At 41.0% G+C, this 19,055-nt stretch overlaps 1 protein-coding gene and 1 pseudogene across 1 annotated transcript in view; one reads left to right on the forward strand and one right to left on the reverse strand.

The window, feature by feature from the left end:
• Positions 1–12,619: 12,619 nt before the first annotated feature.
• On the reverse strand, positions 12,620–15,016 carry LOC149451922 (uncharacterized; annotated as a pseudogene).
• Positions 15,017–15,088: 72 nt separating this feature from the next.
• DNAH7 (dynein axonemal heavy chain 7) overlaps positions 15,089–19,055 on the forward strand; it is a 519,305-nt gene continuing 515,338 nt past the window's right edge. Inside the window, exons 1-2 of the mRNA XM_089689972.1 lie at positions 15,089–15,187; positions 17,220–17,285. Coding sequence (XP_089546098.1) covers positions 15,089–15,187; positions 17,220–17,285 — 165 coding nt within the window. The remainder of the gene's footprint in view (positions 15,188–17,219; positions 17,286–19,055) is intronic.

Here is a 19,055-nt window from a genome sequence, read left to right on the forward strand (position 1 = left end):
GATAATAAAAGATAATATGATAGTTTCCAATCATGTTCCAATGGTTCATCATCAAGTTTATATCATGTGACAGCACCCATGTTACATATCTGCTGGAATGTTCTTGTAATTTCCAGTATGTAGGTAGAACCACCAGAAACCTTTCTGTAAGATTGGGAGAACATATAAGAAATATTAAAAAAGGATTTAAGTATCATAGTTTATCACACCATTTAAGAATGTGTCATAATGGGGATCCGACATCTTTACGATTTTATGGAATAGATAGGGTTGATGTTCCGTGGAGAGGGGGTGATATGGTTAAAAACATATCACAAAATGAAACAAAGTGGATTTATCAAATGGGAACATTAATCCCTAAGGGGTTAAATGCAGAGATCGATATAAACTGCTTCTTATCTAATTGGTAGATAAATTGAATTTAAAACATATTCAGATTTTTTGATATATGCCTTGTAATTTTATGTTTATAATTTTTATTTTTTATTGGTTATTTATTTATTTATTTTTTTATTTTTCATTTATTTTTATTTATATTTATTATTTGTTTAATTTTAATTTATTTTTATATTTGGGTTTTGTGATATGGGCATATATTTTTTGTGTTTATTAAGATTTGAGATTAATAAAATGTATTCAGATTTAGGTGGGATTGGGGCAAATTCCTCTATTTAATTTGTTGTTCTTTTTTGTAGTAATGTCAATTGGTTATACAATTGAATGATATTGTATTATTAAGTGTGAAGGAATCCCACACTGATTAGCAGAGGATGATATGTTAGGAGGATGCGTCTTCTGGGTAATTAGCATATAGAACGAGAGGGGAGGTGCCCTGGGCTCTATAAAAAGCGGCTTTTGCCTGGGAGTGGTGTCTTGAGAAAGCCCTGTGGGTGGGGCGAAACACGTTGACGAACTTCCAGTCTGCCGTCAGTACAATCTACGTCACTTCTGGTGACTGGAGCGCATGCTGAGGGGTGCGTTCCAGTGGCCATCTTTGATGTCGGGAATACAGTGTTATCCTCTGCAAACTGCAAGGCTGTGAGGTTCCTGGTACTATTTTGGATATGTGGATCTGTGTGAGCTGATGAGGCTATTAAACAAATGCTTTTAACTTACTTTGAACATGTGAGTGGCCTGATATTATTATTAATTTATTAAGTGTTACTGGCAGTATTACGCTATGTTATTTTTTCTTCTGCACTGCTGGAGTTTTTGAAGGAGTCAGTTGAAGGAGAGCATTGTACCAATCAAGGTGGAAAAGGAGCTCTGGAGAGTTTTAGAGGGGGCATAGGATCCCTAAAATCCTAAAAGGCGCAATACTCACCATTATCTGGTGAGTGCGGTTGATATTAATTTGTCGCTGGTGGATGGTGGAAGCACATTTTTCTTTGGGAGAAGATTTGTTTATCATTATACACCTTTGGGAAGAAGAACTTTTTTAAGTTTTAATTATGTATTTATACATATTTATGTATATTTATGTATATTTTGTGGACACTTTTTTTGATTTATGTCAATTTATGGTGAAGAGTCTTGTGTTTTGCGCTGTTATATGTCTTTTTCTTTAAATATTGGTGTTTTACATTGTTGCACAGCAGCATACCTGTATCTTTATCACGTTTTAGATTTAATTTAAATTTCTTTGTGCGCTGGGGTTCACGAAATACTGTATAATTGTACTTCTCCTGTAGGTCGTTCGCTCTGCACTCCTTTGACCCTGTTATGGTCCCCTCAGGAGCCTGTTATGGTCCCCTCAGGAGCTGAGCCTGGCTCAGCCTCTCAGCGATCTGCCAAGAGCCTGAGCCAATTTCTCCTACCCCCTCCATAGGCCAGCGCTCTAGTGAGTGCTGGAGGGACAGAGCAGAGAGCCGGTGACTGACAGAGGGGAGAACTGAGATAGTTGTGTTTGATTGCTCATTTCTCACTGCAGAGCTGGCGGGGGACAGATGCAGTATCCACCTAGGTAAATATATATTTTTTTTTTTACAAGCCCATACTTCTCTTTTAATGTTCTCGGTTATATGATGTATGAGGGTACTGTAGTTAGGAATTTATCAGGGACTTGACTGAAGAAGAATTCCATCCCCTCCCCCCAACATTATATTATTCTGAAAACCCACAATTGTTGGAATACACTATATGCATTATACAATGGATTGCACAGATTGTAGTTCTGTGAAAGTGATGAGAGGGTCTATTTAACACGATATCCTCGAAGAGGCCGACTAAGACATTGAAACCACGTGTCTCTGCCTACTTACTGGACCAATGTAATTTTTATTCCTTCTTTTATTTTTCAATATTTTTTATTGTATTTCAGGAATAAATATTTTACAGGTTTTCAATCATGGCCCTCTGAAGCATCACCTCACTAGACCAGCAAAATATTAGTCAACTTAATAGTTCTTCATCACATTTAGTAATATTGCATACACACATTATACCTATCCCCATGACACCTCTGTTCATTGATAAACTTTTGTAATAGTCCAGCAAAAATAAGGTCACAACCTGAACAGTGTCTATATTTTATGTTTAATCTCTATTTTATTGGTATTTTAAAGACTATACCAGATGTAGAAACATCCCTGTACTATGGCATAATACAAGTAAATTGATCCCAAAAGAGATGTTCTTGCAAATGGATCTAATATTGGATAAGAATTGAGAAGAAGACCAATAGTAGAGAGAATGGAGGTAGTCAGGGGTAAGAAATTAGCTCCTCCTCATCCACTTCCAAACTCTATGAAAAAAGGGAGGAAGAGTATAAAAACAAGAAAGAAAAAGAGCTGCCACCATCCAGTCAGCCTACCAGAGTCTGATACTCTGACCCCCCACAATCCCCTGAACTGATGGATCACAACAGAAAAGATGTTCTCCCCTTCGGGGGCCCTCAGCCTCTATGTTGAATATTTTTCATCAGGCATTCCCATATTCTCTCAAAGACATCTCTTTTGTCATTAGCGTCTTCCTTTTTATTTTTTAAATGAAAAAGCTTATAAGTAATCTCCCGGCCTTTAGCAAAAGTTGAATACCTCCAGCTGCTGGTGATACAACTGGCAGAGGTACAGCATATCTCGCTCCAAAATGTAATATGGCACGCGATCTGAGAGATCCTGAGGAAGTCGGATGATGAAACACGTAGAGCTGGAGTGATGTCAGGCACACCTGGAAGTTCCAGTCTCTGTTGTTTTAAAGGGTTTTTGCACGCATTTTATGTTATTATGTGAGTATATTGCAATAAAGTACTTTGTTTTATAACTGGTTTTACACTATGGAGATACCCGTTTTCTTGCTGAACCTGACCAGTGGAGGAACCTAAGGGGGTTGGAAGAGATTCTTATATCAGTCCTGATCTGTGGATAAACGATAGGCAACTATATCTGGAGATTGAAGTGGAGGGGTACATGATTTTTAAAATGAGTCCGGTGAGCCTGTCATTTAGACAGAGTGTTTGAGTCATATGTATTTAGGATACTATAATGTACTACACTATGGGAGAGATTTACTAAAACTGACGAGTGCAAAATCTATTGCAGCTCTGTACAGAAACCAATCAGCTTCCAGGTTTTATTCAAAGATTAATTGAACAAGCTGAGGTTAGAAGCAGATTGGTGACCATGCACAGCTGCACCAGATTCAGAATGCACCAGTTTTAGTAAGTGGGTTTTCATATATTTTGATGTCGGCTGTGAGAAGATGAGGAGTGGAAGTTTATGGTCAGGCGTGAATGAGGAATTCATCAAGGAAGAAGAGAAATGCCAATCCTTGCTGAGTTTATGTGAAGTGTGTTTTTGACTTGCTTACCAATAGAGATGTGCATGATGAAAACATTTGTTTCCTTTTGGATTTATTCGTTAAGTAATTCGTTTTGTTTTGCCATATTTGTTATGTTAGAATTGATTCATGTTTTTGAGTTATTTCAGAAGATTTGGATTCATTATTTTGGGGACTTGCTTACGATTTAAGTTGCCTTGCTTGTGATTTTGATGCAACTGGCTTGTGACTTTGATATTTTGCTTGATCAATCATAATACAGAGTGTGACAATACTATTGAACTTACAAAACCCTCTGAAGTCGCAAACTAATGAAACAAATGAATACAAATGAGTTTGATGTTTTCATTATAATTTATTTTAGATTTTTTGAAATTCTTTACAATTGTGTTTCGGAGATTCGGATGCATCATATTCTCAGAATAACGTAAATTTCATCCAAATTTCGATTTGGAACTAAATGAATGTCTAAACCAATTAATTTACACATATTGGGATTTTTTTTAGCAAACACATGTAGCAGAATACATTTTGGCCTAAATTTATGACAACATTTTTTTTTTCTTTTTACTGGATATGTTTTATAGCAAGTAAAAAGTATTGTTATTTTCTCAAAATTGACGGTCTTTTTTTTATTATAGTGCAAAAAATTAAAAACGCAGATGCAATCAAATACCACCGAAAGAAATCTCTATTTGTAGGAAAAAAAGACAGAGATTTAATTTGGGTGCAGTGTTGCATGACCGCACAATTGTCAGTTAAAGTTATGCAGCGCCATATCGCAGAAATTGGCTTGGTCAGGAGATCTTCTGGAACGCAAGTGGTTAAACCTTGTAGGACGGGTTTTCTTTCTGTTCTAGGAGGATGCAAAACCCTTGACCTCTGTCTGGACAGTGCTGATTGGCCCTGTGCTGATCACATGCACTCTCCCAAGAAGAGAAAAAAAAAAAACCTCTCCAGCAATACACACCAAACTGAGCATGTGCAGAGTGACTCCACACAATATGTCTTATCAGGAGATAAGAGGGGGGGGGGGGCATTGGAAGAAAGGGAGGATTGGAGAAGTCAGGATCAAGCAGCGTTTTTACAGAATGCAGAGGATTAACTGCATATACAGACCAATTTTACTGTTGTGGGTTTAGTAACACTTTATCTTCAGCTCTCTGTCCCCTTTTTTCTGAACTCTCTGACAAGCTTTATAAATTCTGCACTTTGGGCGGATATAGAGAAGACAGCAGATGGACAGGTACACAGTAGGAGGATTTGTCTCATCTCTGTGTAATACCTGAGGCCAGTCCCTTGACTGGGTAGGTGGAAGGGGTTACAACCACTTTATATTCCAATATTTTATATTGAAATGAAGAACTAATGGTATGACAAAACATAGACCATGTCTCCAATAAACATTCATCTCAGGGAAAGCAAGCAAGATATGGGGTCACAGAAAAACGACCACATGGGTTACACCCACTTTAACAGGGCCACCTTTCAATATTGATACTAAATGATTTGACTCCATGTATTTAGAGCTGATACAATGTTACACAACAAGGTCACAGCAGAAGCAGGAAAGAATAATAAACAAAAGGACAGAAAGAGAACATGACGTCTTTGAAGGAATGGTCTGGTGGCTGCGATGGATCGGTGCAGGAATCGGTGGATATGAAGAATGATGCGATCTAGTTGATATCAGTGCACAATTACACAGATGTCACACGTCTTCTACTTCTCCGTACACTACACTGCACAGACTGGAACCAAAACTATGGCTGCTCACTTCCTGGAGACACTTCGAGGTGACACGCCCACTCCCGGCGCCCCGCCCCTTCTACAACTCTCAGCAGCTTCTATAGCAACAGCTCTCCGCGGCACAAACTTGTGAAGGACCCGGACAGTTGTCACGAATCTCAGCGACCTGCTGCAAGGATCGAGGGGAGAGGACGGGACCGGCAACACCGGCACACAGTGGCGGAGCATGTTGGGTGAACAGTGCTGGATTCATATGTGAGCTCCTCTATGAACCCAATCATTACAAATCCTACTTTAGAAGAGTCTGTCGCCTAGCAACAGAGTAACTACAACTTCCCAGAGCACTGACATTTCCTATGTCTTCACATTGAGGGGCTAAGAGGGTCAGGATCTGTACAATGGAGCAGGTAACTGTTTGTTTCTATTAATTGTACGCTTTATGGCGCCATATAAGTTTTGATTTTTTATTCGCTCAATATGCGATTTGAATCTGCCAACAATCCAACAGCTATAACTTCCCTTCCGATCAATTTAGACTTGGTCAGATTCAACCAAACTAAGTCGATCATCCAGGGAAAAATATTCTTGATTATTTTTGCATCAATCGGCAGTGCTGAGATACTTTGTCCATGAATACGATCGCATTTTGATAGATCAGATTATAAGATTACATGGTGGAAACAGAGGAGCATTCAATAACTTACCATTTTAAGTTCCAACCAGGGGCTGACTGACCATTTGGAAACTCGGGCACTGCCCGAGGGCCCGGGGTCAGTAGGGGGCCCCATGAGATGCCCCTGGTACCTTTTTCATAGGCCTTTTTGAGTTTGGGCAAGGACACAGGGGCCCCATGATCCCCTATTGTCCAGGGGCCCCATGAGTTGTCAGTCCACCCCTGGTTCTAACCATATCTTATAGTGGAAGAAAAGCTAAATGGCGGCCATACATGTTTTTTATCTACTTGACGTGCAACTCAATCAAAACGATCGCACCTGCAAGTCATCGAAAAGCCATAAATTCCGTTCTGATCAATTCAGATTCAATTTTGATTGGATTCAATCAAAATGAGTTCATTGGCTGGGGGGGGGGGGGGGGAATTATTCATCATTTTGCATCAATCGGCAGCACTGAGATGCTTTGTTCCTAAATCGGATTGTATTTTGATTGGACAGATTATGAGTTTACATGGTGGAAACAGATGCATTCAATAAATTATGATCATTAGCTATGATCGTACCTTAACTATTGATCAAAATCCAGTTCACAGTGTGTGGCATATTGAGCAAATGGGTTGACTGTAGATTGATTATTCTTTGTGCAAGAGATCAACTGGAAAAAAAATGGGCAATTTATTGAAGCATGTATGGCCGCCATTAGGCTTGTTGGATTTGATCAAACTGAATCGATTGGTCATTGTAGAATATTATTTCTTTATTACAGGTACTTGTATAGTGCTTTACATACAGTACATAGATACAATATTGTATATTCACATCAGTCCCTGCCCTCAAGGAGCAGGTCCATAATTTACATACACACACTAGGGCCATTGTAAACAGGATCCAATTAACCTCCCTAGCGGAAATCCTGATTGTGGCTTGGGGTTCATTTTCAATACCAAAACTGGTAACCCCGAGCCACAATTGGGATTACACTGTACTGTGTGTGTAGTGTAATTTACGTTACCCCTGCGATCCCCCGATATCCCCCCACTGTGTCCTCCAGCCAATGTCCTCCCGCTGTGTCCTCCTGCCAATATCCTCCCACTGTGTCCTCCGGCCAATGTCCTCCCGCTGTGTCCTCCTGCTGTGTCCTCCAGCCAATGTCCTCCTGCTGTGTCCTCCGGCTGATGTCCTCCTGCTGTGTCCTCCAGCCAATGTCCTCCTGCTGTGTCCTCTGGCTGATGTCCTCCCGCTGTGTCCTCCTGCTGTGTCCTCCAGCCAATGTCCTCCTGCTGTGTCCTCCTGCTGTGTCCTCCTGCTGTGTCCTCCGGCTGATGTCCTCCCGCTGTGTCCTCCGGCTGATGTCCTCCTGCTGTGTGCTCCAGCCGATGCCCTCCTGCTGTGTCCTCTGGCTGATGTCCTCCCGCTGTGTCCTCCCGCCAATGTCCTCCCACTGTGTCCTCTGGCTGATTTGCTCTTGCTGTGTCCTCCGGTTGATGTCCTCCCGCTGTGTTCTCCTGCTGTGTCCTCCCGCTGTGTCCTCCGGCTGATGTTCTCCTGCTGTGTCCTTCAGCCAATGTCCTCCTGCGGTGTCCTCCGGCTGATGTCCTTCTGCTGTGTCCTCCCGCCAATGTCCTCCCACTGTGTCCTCCGGCTGATGTCCTCCCGCTGTGTTCTCCTGCTGTGCCCTCCCGCTGTGTCCTCCGGCCAATGTCCTCCCTCTGTGTCCTCCGGCTGATGTCCTCCTGCTGATGTCCTCCCACTGTGTCCTCCTGCTGTGTCCTCCAGCCGATGTCCTCCTGCTGTGTCCTCCGGCTGATGCCAGCATACGTCTTCTGGGTTCCTTTCCCTGCGAGAAGGGGGGCAGAACTGGCAGGAGATTCAAAAAAGTGAAAACATGACATACACACAATACATTGTAATCTGTTAGGATTACATTACTGTATCAAACCATTTAATCTCAGTTTTGTCCCTAGTGCTTTGTCCAGTGCCCTGCCTGTACTTTTACCGTTCTTTCTAATAAGAAAAGATCAGCGCATACAGATTCCCCAATCCTTAATAACAATGGAAAATGGATATTGACCACTTTCCTACAGGGCACTTATACTCCCTTCCTGCCCAGGCCAGTTTTCAGCTTTCATCGCTGTCGCACTTTGAATGACAATTGTGCAGTCATGCAACATTTATCATTTTTTTGAGACAGAGCTTTCTTTTGGTGGTATTTAATCACCTCTGAGTTTTTTTTATTTTTTGCTAAACAAACCAAAAACAACTGAAAATTTTGAAAAAAGAAGTTTTTTCTTAGTTTGTGTTTTAAAATTTTGTAAATAAGTGATTTTTCTTCTTCACTGATGTGCGCTAATGAGGCTGCAGTGATGGGCACTGATAGGCTGCACTGATGGGCACTGATAGGCGGCACTGATGGGCACTGATGAGGAGGCACTGGTAGGTGGCACTGATGGGTATTGACAGGCATCACTGATGGGCACTGAAAGGCAGCACTCATATATGGCACTGATAGGCTTCACTGACTGGAACGGATAGGCAGCACTGACTGGCACTGTTATGCGGCACTGACAGGCACTGATATGCAGCACTGATGCACACTGATAGGCAGCACAGACTGGCACTGATAGGTGGCACTGACTGGCACTGATTGGCAACACTGATAGGTGGCACTGACTGGCACTGATAGGTGGCACTGAAAGGCAGCTCAGATGGGCACTGATAGGTGGCACTGATGTGCACTGGTAGGCACTGATATATTGCATTGATGTGGCACTGATGGGCCCTGGCAGATGGCATTGATGGGCACTGACAGGTGGCATTGATGGGCACTGACAGGTGGCACTGATGGGGCTTCACTGATCATCAGGGCACACTGATTATCAGCGTGATAGCTCGTGAGGAAAGGAATGCCGATAACCGGCATTTCCTTATTTACATGCGATCAGCTGTGATTGGACACAGCTGATCACATGACAGAGCCAACGTCATCGGCTCCTTCCATTGATTGGTGATTCGCTGTGTCCCAGGGACACAGCTCACCACCAATTGCCGCGCTGCACACACACAGTTACAGTGGGAGGACGTCATATGACATCCTCCCAGAACAAGAGAACCACATATTTAACCGCCTCCCTCCTGCCATATAAGGAAATGGCAGGTGGGAGGCGGATAAATAGGTGTTAATGTACAAATGACGTGTAAAATGAAAGTCCAAATGACTTATGCAGTGAGTCCATAAAGCACTAGGGCAAGCTCTTGTAGCTGTAGCAGGCTCTAAGTGAAGATAAAAAACAACAATAGGCCTAAAAGTTTGGATTATAGAAGCCATACCCAAACATCTTTCTGAATCTGAGCGCTTCCTCTAGGTTATGTTCTCAAGAGACATATTGAATTTTTATGCTTGATACATTGTCTCCCGGTGGACTTAATGAGGAATTAGATGTTAGCATCATTCTATGATATAAGCCAATCGTGTGCTATCTGCTTGTACTTATTATCACATCTCTAATTCCTCTAATTAAGTATCCATCTTTTATTTTTATTTTCATTCATTTATATTTAATTCTTTTTATGACTACAAAATATGTACATCTTAAGCAATTCACTCTGTTATGTAGTAGTGTGAATGCACATTTATATTGCCATATGTACACATATATTATTTATTTATTCATTTATTACCTATAATTCTCCATACACATGTATCATCTACCATTTTTCTATTATCGTACGCTTGTACACAGAGTGCTTAGGCATAGATAGACCATAGTTATATATATATATATATATATATATATATATATGTGTGTGTGTATATATATATATATATATATATATATATATATATATATATATAGATTATTTGCATGTGAGTATTATATATTTTTTTCTTTTCTTTTATTATTTTCTTCTTGTCAATTTTTAGTATTGTTTCTCTCATTATTATCTTTTTTATTATTTTTCTTATTATTATTTTTCTCTTTACTATTATTATTTTTCCTGGTTATTAATATATTTTTTCATTTTCTTTTTTTCTTTTATTTAATTTTTTAATTTTTTCTTATTTATTTTCTTATTTTTTCATTATTTTTTTCATTATTTATCTTTTTCTTTATTTCTTCTTTTTTCTTGTTTTTCCTCCTTTTTTTCCGCCATTTTTAGCCTTTCATTGATAATTTTTTTCTTTATTGCTTTTCATTGAGAATTTCTTAGTCTTGTACCTTGAATTCATAATGCCGGCTAATTCCGCATTGTTAATCGTCATTAGGCCTGCCTCTGTCTACATATGTATACACTCATGTACTCCGTTCCAGCACATGCTTGAGAAGGGAGCGCGCCTTTGCTTTTCATTGGCTTCGCGCATGCTCTGAAATGCGTCGCATTGCATGCTGGACATCCCTATGTCATCATGTTGACGCTGACGTTGCGCTTCAGGGTGGACTCCGGACGCCATCTTTGTCTCTCACACATGCTGGCCGGCTCCCTGTGACACATCCAAAGTCTCCTCCAGCGCTGACCATGGTGCACACATTGAGGATGCCGCTTTGTCCCTCGTCTCTAACACATATGCCTAAGCCTGTTGTTTTCTCTCATCATGTGAGTGGTTTTCATTATGTTACTCAATAAATGTACAACATATTGCCTTAGAGGTGCTTTTTCTCCTTTTTTTACCATTCTTTCTGCCTGAAAACTTGAAAACGTGCATGGCATCCAGAAAGTGTCTCTTTAGGTCAAAAGCGGTTTTAGACCAGCTAGAAAACAGCAATAGTGAATTAGAATCACTTGCAGAATTGAGCGATAGTGATTCGTTGGGAAATTTGTCATCAGACACTGAAATTTCCATGCAAAACAATGTACCGCTTTGACATTCAAAAATATTGACATAATCGGACCACCAGGGAGATTAACCTACCAGCATGTCTTTGGAGTATGGGAGGAAACTGGAGTACCCGGAGGAAACCCACATAAGCACAGGGAGAACATGCAAACTCCAGGCAGGTGGTGCCATGGTTGGAGTTCAAACCAACAACCCTAGTGCTGCCAGGTGGAAGTGCTAACCATCTATTGATTGTTTTGCATCAATCAGCAGCACAGAGATACTTTTGGCAATGAATACGATCATATTTCAATAGATCGGATTGTAAGATTACATGATAAAAATAGAGACACAATCAATAACTTTTGATTGGAAGTTTCAATCCTATCTTAACTATCAATTGAAATTTGTATCCCCGTGTGTGGTATATTGATCAAATGGGTTGTTGACTTTAGATTGATTATTCTTATAGGAATAATCTATATAATTCTATATAGGAAGAAATCAATCGGAAAAGAAATCAGTCATTTATTGAAGCATGTATGGCCACCATTAGTATTTATTCAGAATGAGTTTCCAGTCCTCTAATACACATCTCCGTGTACTGTACATTGGACTGCTCCCATCACTGCACTGTAATGTGTCTCTGCTTGTCTTTAGTACAGAAAAGATATTGTATCTAACAGACATGATACAGAAAAGCTTTATTATAATAAAAGTAACCAGATTAGTTCCACATTACAGTACTGTGTTTCAGATGAGGACTGCAGCAACAGCTTTTAGTCCCCTTTCACACTGATGGTCCAATCAGGTCTGCCTGTCAGTTTTTCAGGCAGACTCGATCGGACCATCCATTGCTCTCTATAGAGCGGCTGGTATCAGCAAACGTGTCCGCTGACACCCGCCGGCATCCGATCCTGTACGCTAAAAACTCCCAAAAAGAAAATGACAAAATATTTCCAAGGAAATGCACAGATCTCCATTTTGTTTAGCAGATTTGAGGAGCTGTATGGATGAGGCAGTGTCTCTGCTGGATCCCAAGAATTTAATTAGTATGGTGAAGCAGCACCCCTGCCTGTATGATTCCAAAGTTCCATCCTATAAGTCCTGAGCGAGGAAGAGGAGGATATGGTACCAGATTGGCAGCCAAGTGTTCACAAACTGGGCAGACTTCAATGCCACTGTCAAGGATGATAAAGGTAAGCTAAACCCATGCAAACCCAACCACCCCCACACCCCCTAAGTGATATTAATAATTAGTTAACTTTTTTAGCTATACATGCTTAAGAAATATCACTTGCTAGACCCACCCACCATCCCCCTCCTCCTTCTGTGCCCTGCAGCAGCTGTAAGCAAGAGGGATAACAAGGCTACCTGGGGACACGCAAACTGATAGATGACAGCATGTCACAAATACATGAGGGCACTCTCTGACCTCTAGTGCTCAATAATGTATAGATGATGTAAACAAAATACATATATTTTAAAAAATACAAGGCTTCTTATCAATAAAAATTTTTTATTATTCAATACAGCTTAGAAGATAGTTTTATTAACTAACAGATAGAGGGTAAAACTTTGAATGTTTGTCAAAATGTACAGTTATTCAGTTGCATCCAGCAACTACCACCTGTCCTGTTGGGGACATAAAGTAGGGTGCAAATTGATCCCTAATATGTGTAGCTTGTCTACGTCCCCGAACCCGAGTCCAATGAGTTCTTTCCATATTGTGTACTAAAGAGTCCTCAAACAGGAATCCATCGCGATGCCTAACAAACTTGTGCAGGGCACATGCAGCTTTAACAGCATAGATTGCATTTTGCATGTTCAAGATGATGGGAGTTTGCAGAGGATGACATTTGTTAGACAGAATTCCAAATGCACATTCAGCAACTCTACGTGTTCTTGTTAGCCGATAGCGGAACACTCTCTTCGTAAAGTTAGATTGTGACCCAAATAGGGCCATAGCAGATGATCACCCAGGGTAAAGGCCTAATCCCCCACAAATACACTGGGTAGGGGAGGGCCATTTGTGCCCGGGAGTGGACTGTTTTCAGGGTGGCCCAGTCTATTTTTAAGCAGCATCTGTCCAAATGAAGAATGGACAAAAATGGTTGAGGTAAAGTTGCTGCCATATGACCCAATATCAGTATAACCAAAGCAATAATTAGCATCAGCCACTGCCGTTAAAACAAATAAAAAATATTTCTAGTAATTAAAGTATTGGCTTCTGCTGTCCATTGGCTTTATGATCCTAATGTGTTTCCCATCAATTGCTCCAAAACAAATTGGGAAATTGCAGTGTTGCCAGAAAACATTAGAGATCTGTGACCATTCTTCTGTTGTAGGTTTTTTCATAACAACATCCTTCAACACATCCCAAATAGCAGAGCAGGTGTCACGGACTATGTAACTTGTCATATATTTGCAATCAATCATTGGTTTAGTGTAGACTATCCAATCATTGTCTGGTTGCTAGGTACCTATAAAGAATTACATTGATTTTTTTTTTAACATTGAAGCTTCTGAAAGGCAAGTGGAAGAGTCTGCAGGATGCCTCAACTCAACACCAAAGTCAGCTAAGGGAGTCTAGGAGTGGATCAGCAGCATGTCTGCAGCAAGTCTCATGAGCACTTTTCAGCAAGGTGTCTGGAAGGCATTATGGAGCAGGTACCAGCCAGGCAGACATGTTGGCAGGTACCATACGATATATTGGAACTTTTGTCCCACCAACCACCACATATAGGTTCTGTGAACCTCCGCCACCATATGGCACCTATGAAAATATCCCCACCCTCTCTCTGCCAGCACCACATTCTTTAGACCCCCCTCATATGTCAACATCGCATTTTGCCCCCCCCTCCCATCAGCTGCCAACACAGCATCCTTGTCCCCCCTTTATCTGCCAACACAACATCCTGCCCAGCCCCAACACTCCCCCTCCCCCGCCAACACAGCATCCTGCCCGCCCCCCTCATCATCTGCCAAAATAGCATTCTGCCCACCCTCACCCCCCTCCTCTGCCAACACCACATTCTTCTGATTGGCAGAATGTTCCTCTAAATCCCCCTTTCTCCACCTGGTCACATTATACCTATGTCATGAATGTGGTGATGCCACCCAATGAGCCAGCCAACTCCCCACACACCTACCATCACCTCTAATTTTCTTTTTTTTATTGTTTTTTTTTTGCATTTTGCTGACTTTAGTCTCATGGCCATTATGTCCAAAATATGTCTAAATTCTGGGGAAGAAGTACTCTTTGTTGTTGGACGTGTGCTTGCCCATGTGTGACCAGGACTGGAATTCATACTCCTGTATCCATGCTAGTACTAGTTTCATAATGGAGTATAATAAGTTTTGGCAATCTGGAGCCTGTTGTTTTGCCTTATATGTTATTAAAAAAAAACAAAAAACATTTATTTCTATATAGATATTAAAAAACTCTGTTTCAAGAATGCCTCATATTTTGTACAAAATTAAAGTTTTATATCACTTTCAACAAGTGTGTTTGGTTTTTTTTTTATGCATATAAAAAATAAGCATATTTGTTTCTTCATGTACCAGTTCTAACAAAAGTTTTTATAAAAAATAATACAAATTACCTCAGTGTGTTGATTAGTCATTCAACAGGAGGTATACTATTATGGAAATATGTGTCCATTTGCTGAAAACGAATACTAAGTAAACCCAGTAACTCGTTGAAACTGTCAGAAAAAAAGGAAGGTTTAGTGGACATGATAAGAAAGCAACAGTAACAACAATCATGAATCAAAAGAAGTTGGACTAACCTTTTTATGGACATCCTGGTGTACTCAAAAAATGTATCTTCAGGAGCACGTAGGTCACTGTACATGGCCCAGAACTGGCCTCCTTTTTGTTGATTGGCAATTATAAGGTAGATTCAGAATCATCGTGCCCTACTCTTCCTCTCTCTTTCACAAAGCAAAAATGACATAATATTGTCTGCTGCCACAAAACACGCCATCTCATCATCACTCATCTTTGCAGAGCACAATACACTACGCAACACGAACAACAAAGAACAGGAAGAACAATGAAAAACAGGTAGAAGATGAAAAACATGAAAAACAAAGCAACAAATGATGAAACAGATAATTGTTTCTATCAGCTAATAAAAAAAGCCAAAGCACAAAAACGCCTGAAAAGCGCTGTATGAAAACAAGCAAAAAAGTTTGAAATTGTGGAAAAAAACGCATGAAAACCGCTCAGAGACGCTACACTCAAGTGTGAATCCAGCCTAAGGGTTCAGGTGCAGAGACACTTGGCTGTCCTATTGTTTATAGTGTTGTGCCAAGTTATTATCATTATTGTTTATCCTCTGTATGCAGCTTTGATATGTTAGAAGGTGTGGTGTTGCCAAGAAGGTCATTGTCAGCCTGAACTAGGGACCCAAACATTAGCAGCTCCTTTGGGGGTAAGCGCTACAGTGTCACTCTGCAGCAGCATATGAGTCCAATGACCTTGGCCAGTCAGTTGTGAATTCATTAAAGGCTGAAGGCCAGTCATTTTACCCGTATGCTGGTTCTGCATTAGCCGCTTCTCGACTGCCCTGTAGTAGATATACTGCTACAGGGCAGCATGGGTGCGCAACATCATGTGATTTTACATTTCCAAGTAGGGAGCATGTGCAAGGCGCCATTTGCGGCCGCAGCTGTCAATCACCGGGTCACAGACGGTGATTACTTGCCAGCACCCAGTGATTGCCAAGCATCTCCGACGGGGAGGAGAACTGTTTGCAAACAATACAGTTCTCCTCCCTGTCAGCTCGTGCACATTGCTTTGCATGGCTGTGCACAGCACAGCCATGCAAATCAGTGTGATTACAGTGAAGCACAGACACACAGACACAAGTAAAATAGCCCACAACACACAGTTAACCCTTTGATTGCCCCTTATGTTAACCCATTCCTGCCCAGTGCCCTTAGTACAGTGTCAGTGCTTTCTTTTAGCAGTGATCAATATATTGGTGTTACTGGGGATGCCAATGACACCAAGTCAGTTTCCCCCAGTGTCAGAATGCCCGCCGCAGTCCCACTATAAGTCTACTTATAGTATACTATAAGTAGACTTCAATGGAAAAGCAGGTGCAAAAATGCAAAATGAAACGCAATGAGGAAACGGCTTACATGCAAACTGCATAGGTGTGAGCCTAGCCTGAAAGATTGTCCCCAGAACAGGAAGGGGAAATCTCTCTAACAGCAAGAGAGACAGAGGTGAAAATTCTGTTTTTAAGTTAGGTTGGGAATGTTATATGTTTCACTGGTGCAGATTTTCCCTCACTTCTTGTCTGCCAAAATGTTGTCACCAGGACAGGAAGTGAAGGTTAATCTCTCTAACGAAGCCATGGATAGCAGTAACAAACTGACAGGTTCTCTGCTGCTTTTCCATTCTATTGAAAACAAAAACATTTTGGGTGTAGATAGACTTTAATCTCTTATATCTGCCATCATGTAGAAGGTCTGACACAAGGCCTCTGGCACAGAGATTTATCAGGGAAAATTCAGTGACTGATCGTGGGACGTGGGAAACTTTTAATCACAGAACATCTGATGTTTTAAGTGTAGCGCGGATTGTGTGTTCTAGTGAGAACCTAGCTTTTTTTCTGGTGTGATAGTTCTTAAAACTGCCAACTTATTTGATAATTGAGATTTCAGGAATTTTAAAGCTGACCTCTGAGGTAGGCAAATATCTAAATACAAGAGTCATATGTATTCTTTTTGAATCTCAGTGTGCTTTGTGTATTTCTTCCAGAACTGTGCAGCTTCCTGTAATAATGACTGGTCACTGCTGCTCCCTCTGTTTGTGCTGGGTGACTGGTCTTGTCTCCGCCCACTACTGTCCTTTTTCTGCAGGCAGTATGCAGTGGGTGGGGCTTGCTGAGTCCCTCCCACAGCTCTGTTCTCTGCACAGGCTATGTTCAGCATGTTGGTGATGTCACGGCTTCTTTTAAAATATAATATTTGGGTTTGTAAATATATTTGGTGCACAAATAGTGGATTTATATCCTTTGTGGCTAATGAGGATATATGTAAGTGAACGTTTGTGTCCAGAGTCCACCTTTAATTCTGGACTGAAATTTCAACATTACTTTAAGTAAGAAAAATGTACCTAGTATTCCATGTAGATCACAATAGTGTCTGTAAAACACTGAAAAATAATGACATTTTTCTGTTTTTGAACAGCCGGCATCCTACAACAGGCAGAAGCTGCCAAAGATGCAGGGAAGACTTTTACCGCAGTTACCTGAGGTAAGATCCACATTTCTTCTTTCTTGTAGCATTCTTTTCATTCACTAGCCCCTAACTGAACCAATCTGACATATGTATGCAAGGTTTTTTTTCTAAATCAGATAATTTCCCTTTCCTGACTTTCCCTTATGTCAGCATGCTAATTGGTTAGCGGTGCCCTAACATCCCCTCACTAGGCGAGTTCACACAGGCCTTAAATTTTAAAGTGACTTTAACACACTCCTCAGATAGCCCCAGAGGTGGTATTTTTAATTTTACAAAGCTAAATTGGGAACTGATCACTTTTGATGCTTTGCAACGTCACCTTGAACGCATTGTGAACGCCAGTTACAGTGTGTTTACGGGGCACTAATGCTGTGTTTCAGTCAAAGTGAATGGAGTTGTTTGCAAAGCTTCAACACCTGCTGGACTCTCCAGGCAGTGTATCTTTGCAGCATCGCAAGGCAACGCTAACACTTCTGTGTGCACACCTTATCCACTCCCCATTTCAACGATTGTGAGTGGCATTAATAGGTGCTTGGGACATGGTAAAAATGCAACCCAACCACCTGTTTTGAAAGCCTGTGTGAATGAGGTCTTCAGTTTAGTTCACACTGACAGCAGGGGGGCAGTAAAAATAGGTAGTTGATCTGCATTTTTATCCCCAAACCCGCCCCCTGGCTGCTGACCTGTAAATCACATGGCTGCTGCAGGGGTGACTTAATTTTGCCATGGCTGATACTTTGTTGCAGGAATTTTAACCTGCTGTGTCAAGCTGACAGGTGGCACCACTGGTCAAACTTGCGCATTGAAGTTATTGGGACCACACCGTAACCGCATGCCAACGTGGCCAAAGTAGTTGTAGCCAAAAAAGTTCAATATAAAATCTCCAATGGGAGGAAACACCCCTGGGTATCAAAAAACAGACGTGCAGGAGATGGCAACCCTGAACACCTGTACACCAGATATCAACCCTGATCTGAAAAGAAATCAACTTGGAACACTTTTCTGCGGGCAGTAAAGTCTACAGCCATGTGAAAGCCTAAATTTCCTCAAGTTTAACCCCCCCCCCTCCAGTGTTGCATAAACAGACCTTGCGATTGTATGCCAGTATACTAACAGCACAAACCTAGCCACAAAGCATGGGTGGGAAATAGAGAACCACGAAAAAAAAAAAACGTAGTGAAGGGTTGTCCTGAGAGGCTCATGAGGAGAAAACTAATCAGATAGGTGAATAAGTAGTCACAGATACTATAAGGGCATAATTATAAAACAGTGAATCTGAATTTCACCAAACATTCACTGCAGGTGAATCTTCCAGGTACATGCATTTCTAATGGCCGTGATTAATTCATCACCTGTAAATATTTGTTTGAAGTCACATTTACTGCTTTATAAGTATACCTCTAAAGGGTCAATTTAGAAATTACATTTGGTGGATAAATATCATAAGCATTTGCCCAGCTCTCACAAATTCTGGCCAGATTCTGCTTAATGTGTTGATTTCCTATGATTGTCAGCTCCATCTAGTGGCCACAATGGGGTATTTTTCCTGAAATACCTTAATCTGGAAAATACAGATTTATGTCCTCTAGATAGAGCTGATGATCCTAGCAAATCACTGTATTAAGTGAAATTTGGTAAGAGCTTGTGAGAACTGGGTGAATGCTTAGAATGTTCGTCAGTGAATTTTTTCACTGATAAAAAATGAGGGGGCCTTGCATTTAAAAAAAATGGAAGAAAAGAAAGAAGTGGTGTTTCTCATAGGAACCAATTAGATTTCACCTGTAT

Source organism: Staurois parvus, unplaced genomic scaffold (assembly GCF_062004578.1).
Source record: "Staurois parvus isolate SC_StPar_1 unplaced genomic scaffold, SC_StPar_1.0 ptg000506l, whole genome shotgun sequence".
Taxonomy (NCBI): Eukaryota; Metazoa; Chordata; class Amphibia; order Anura; family Ranidae; genus Staurois; species Staurois parvus.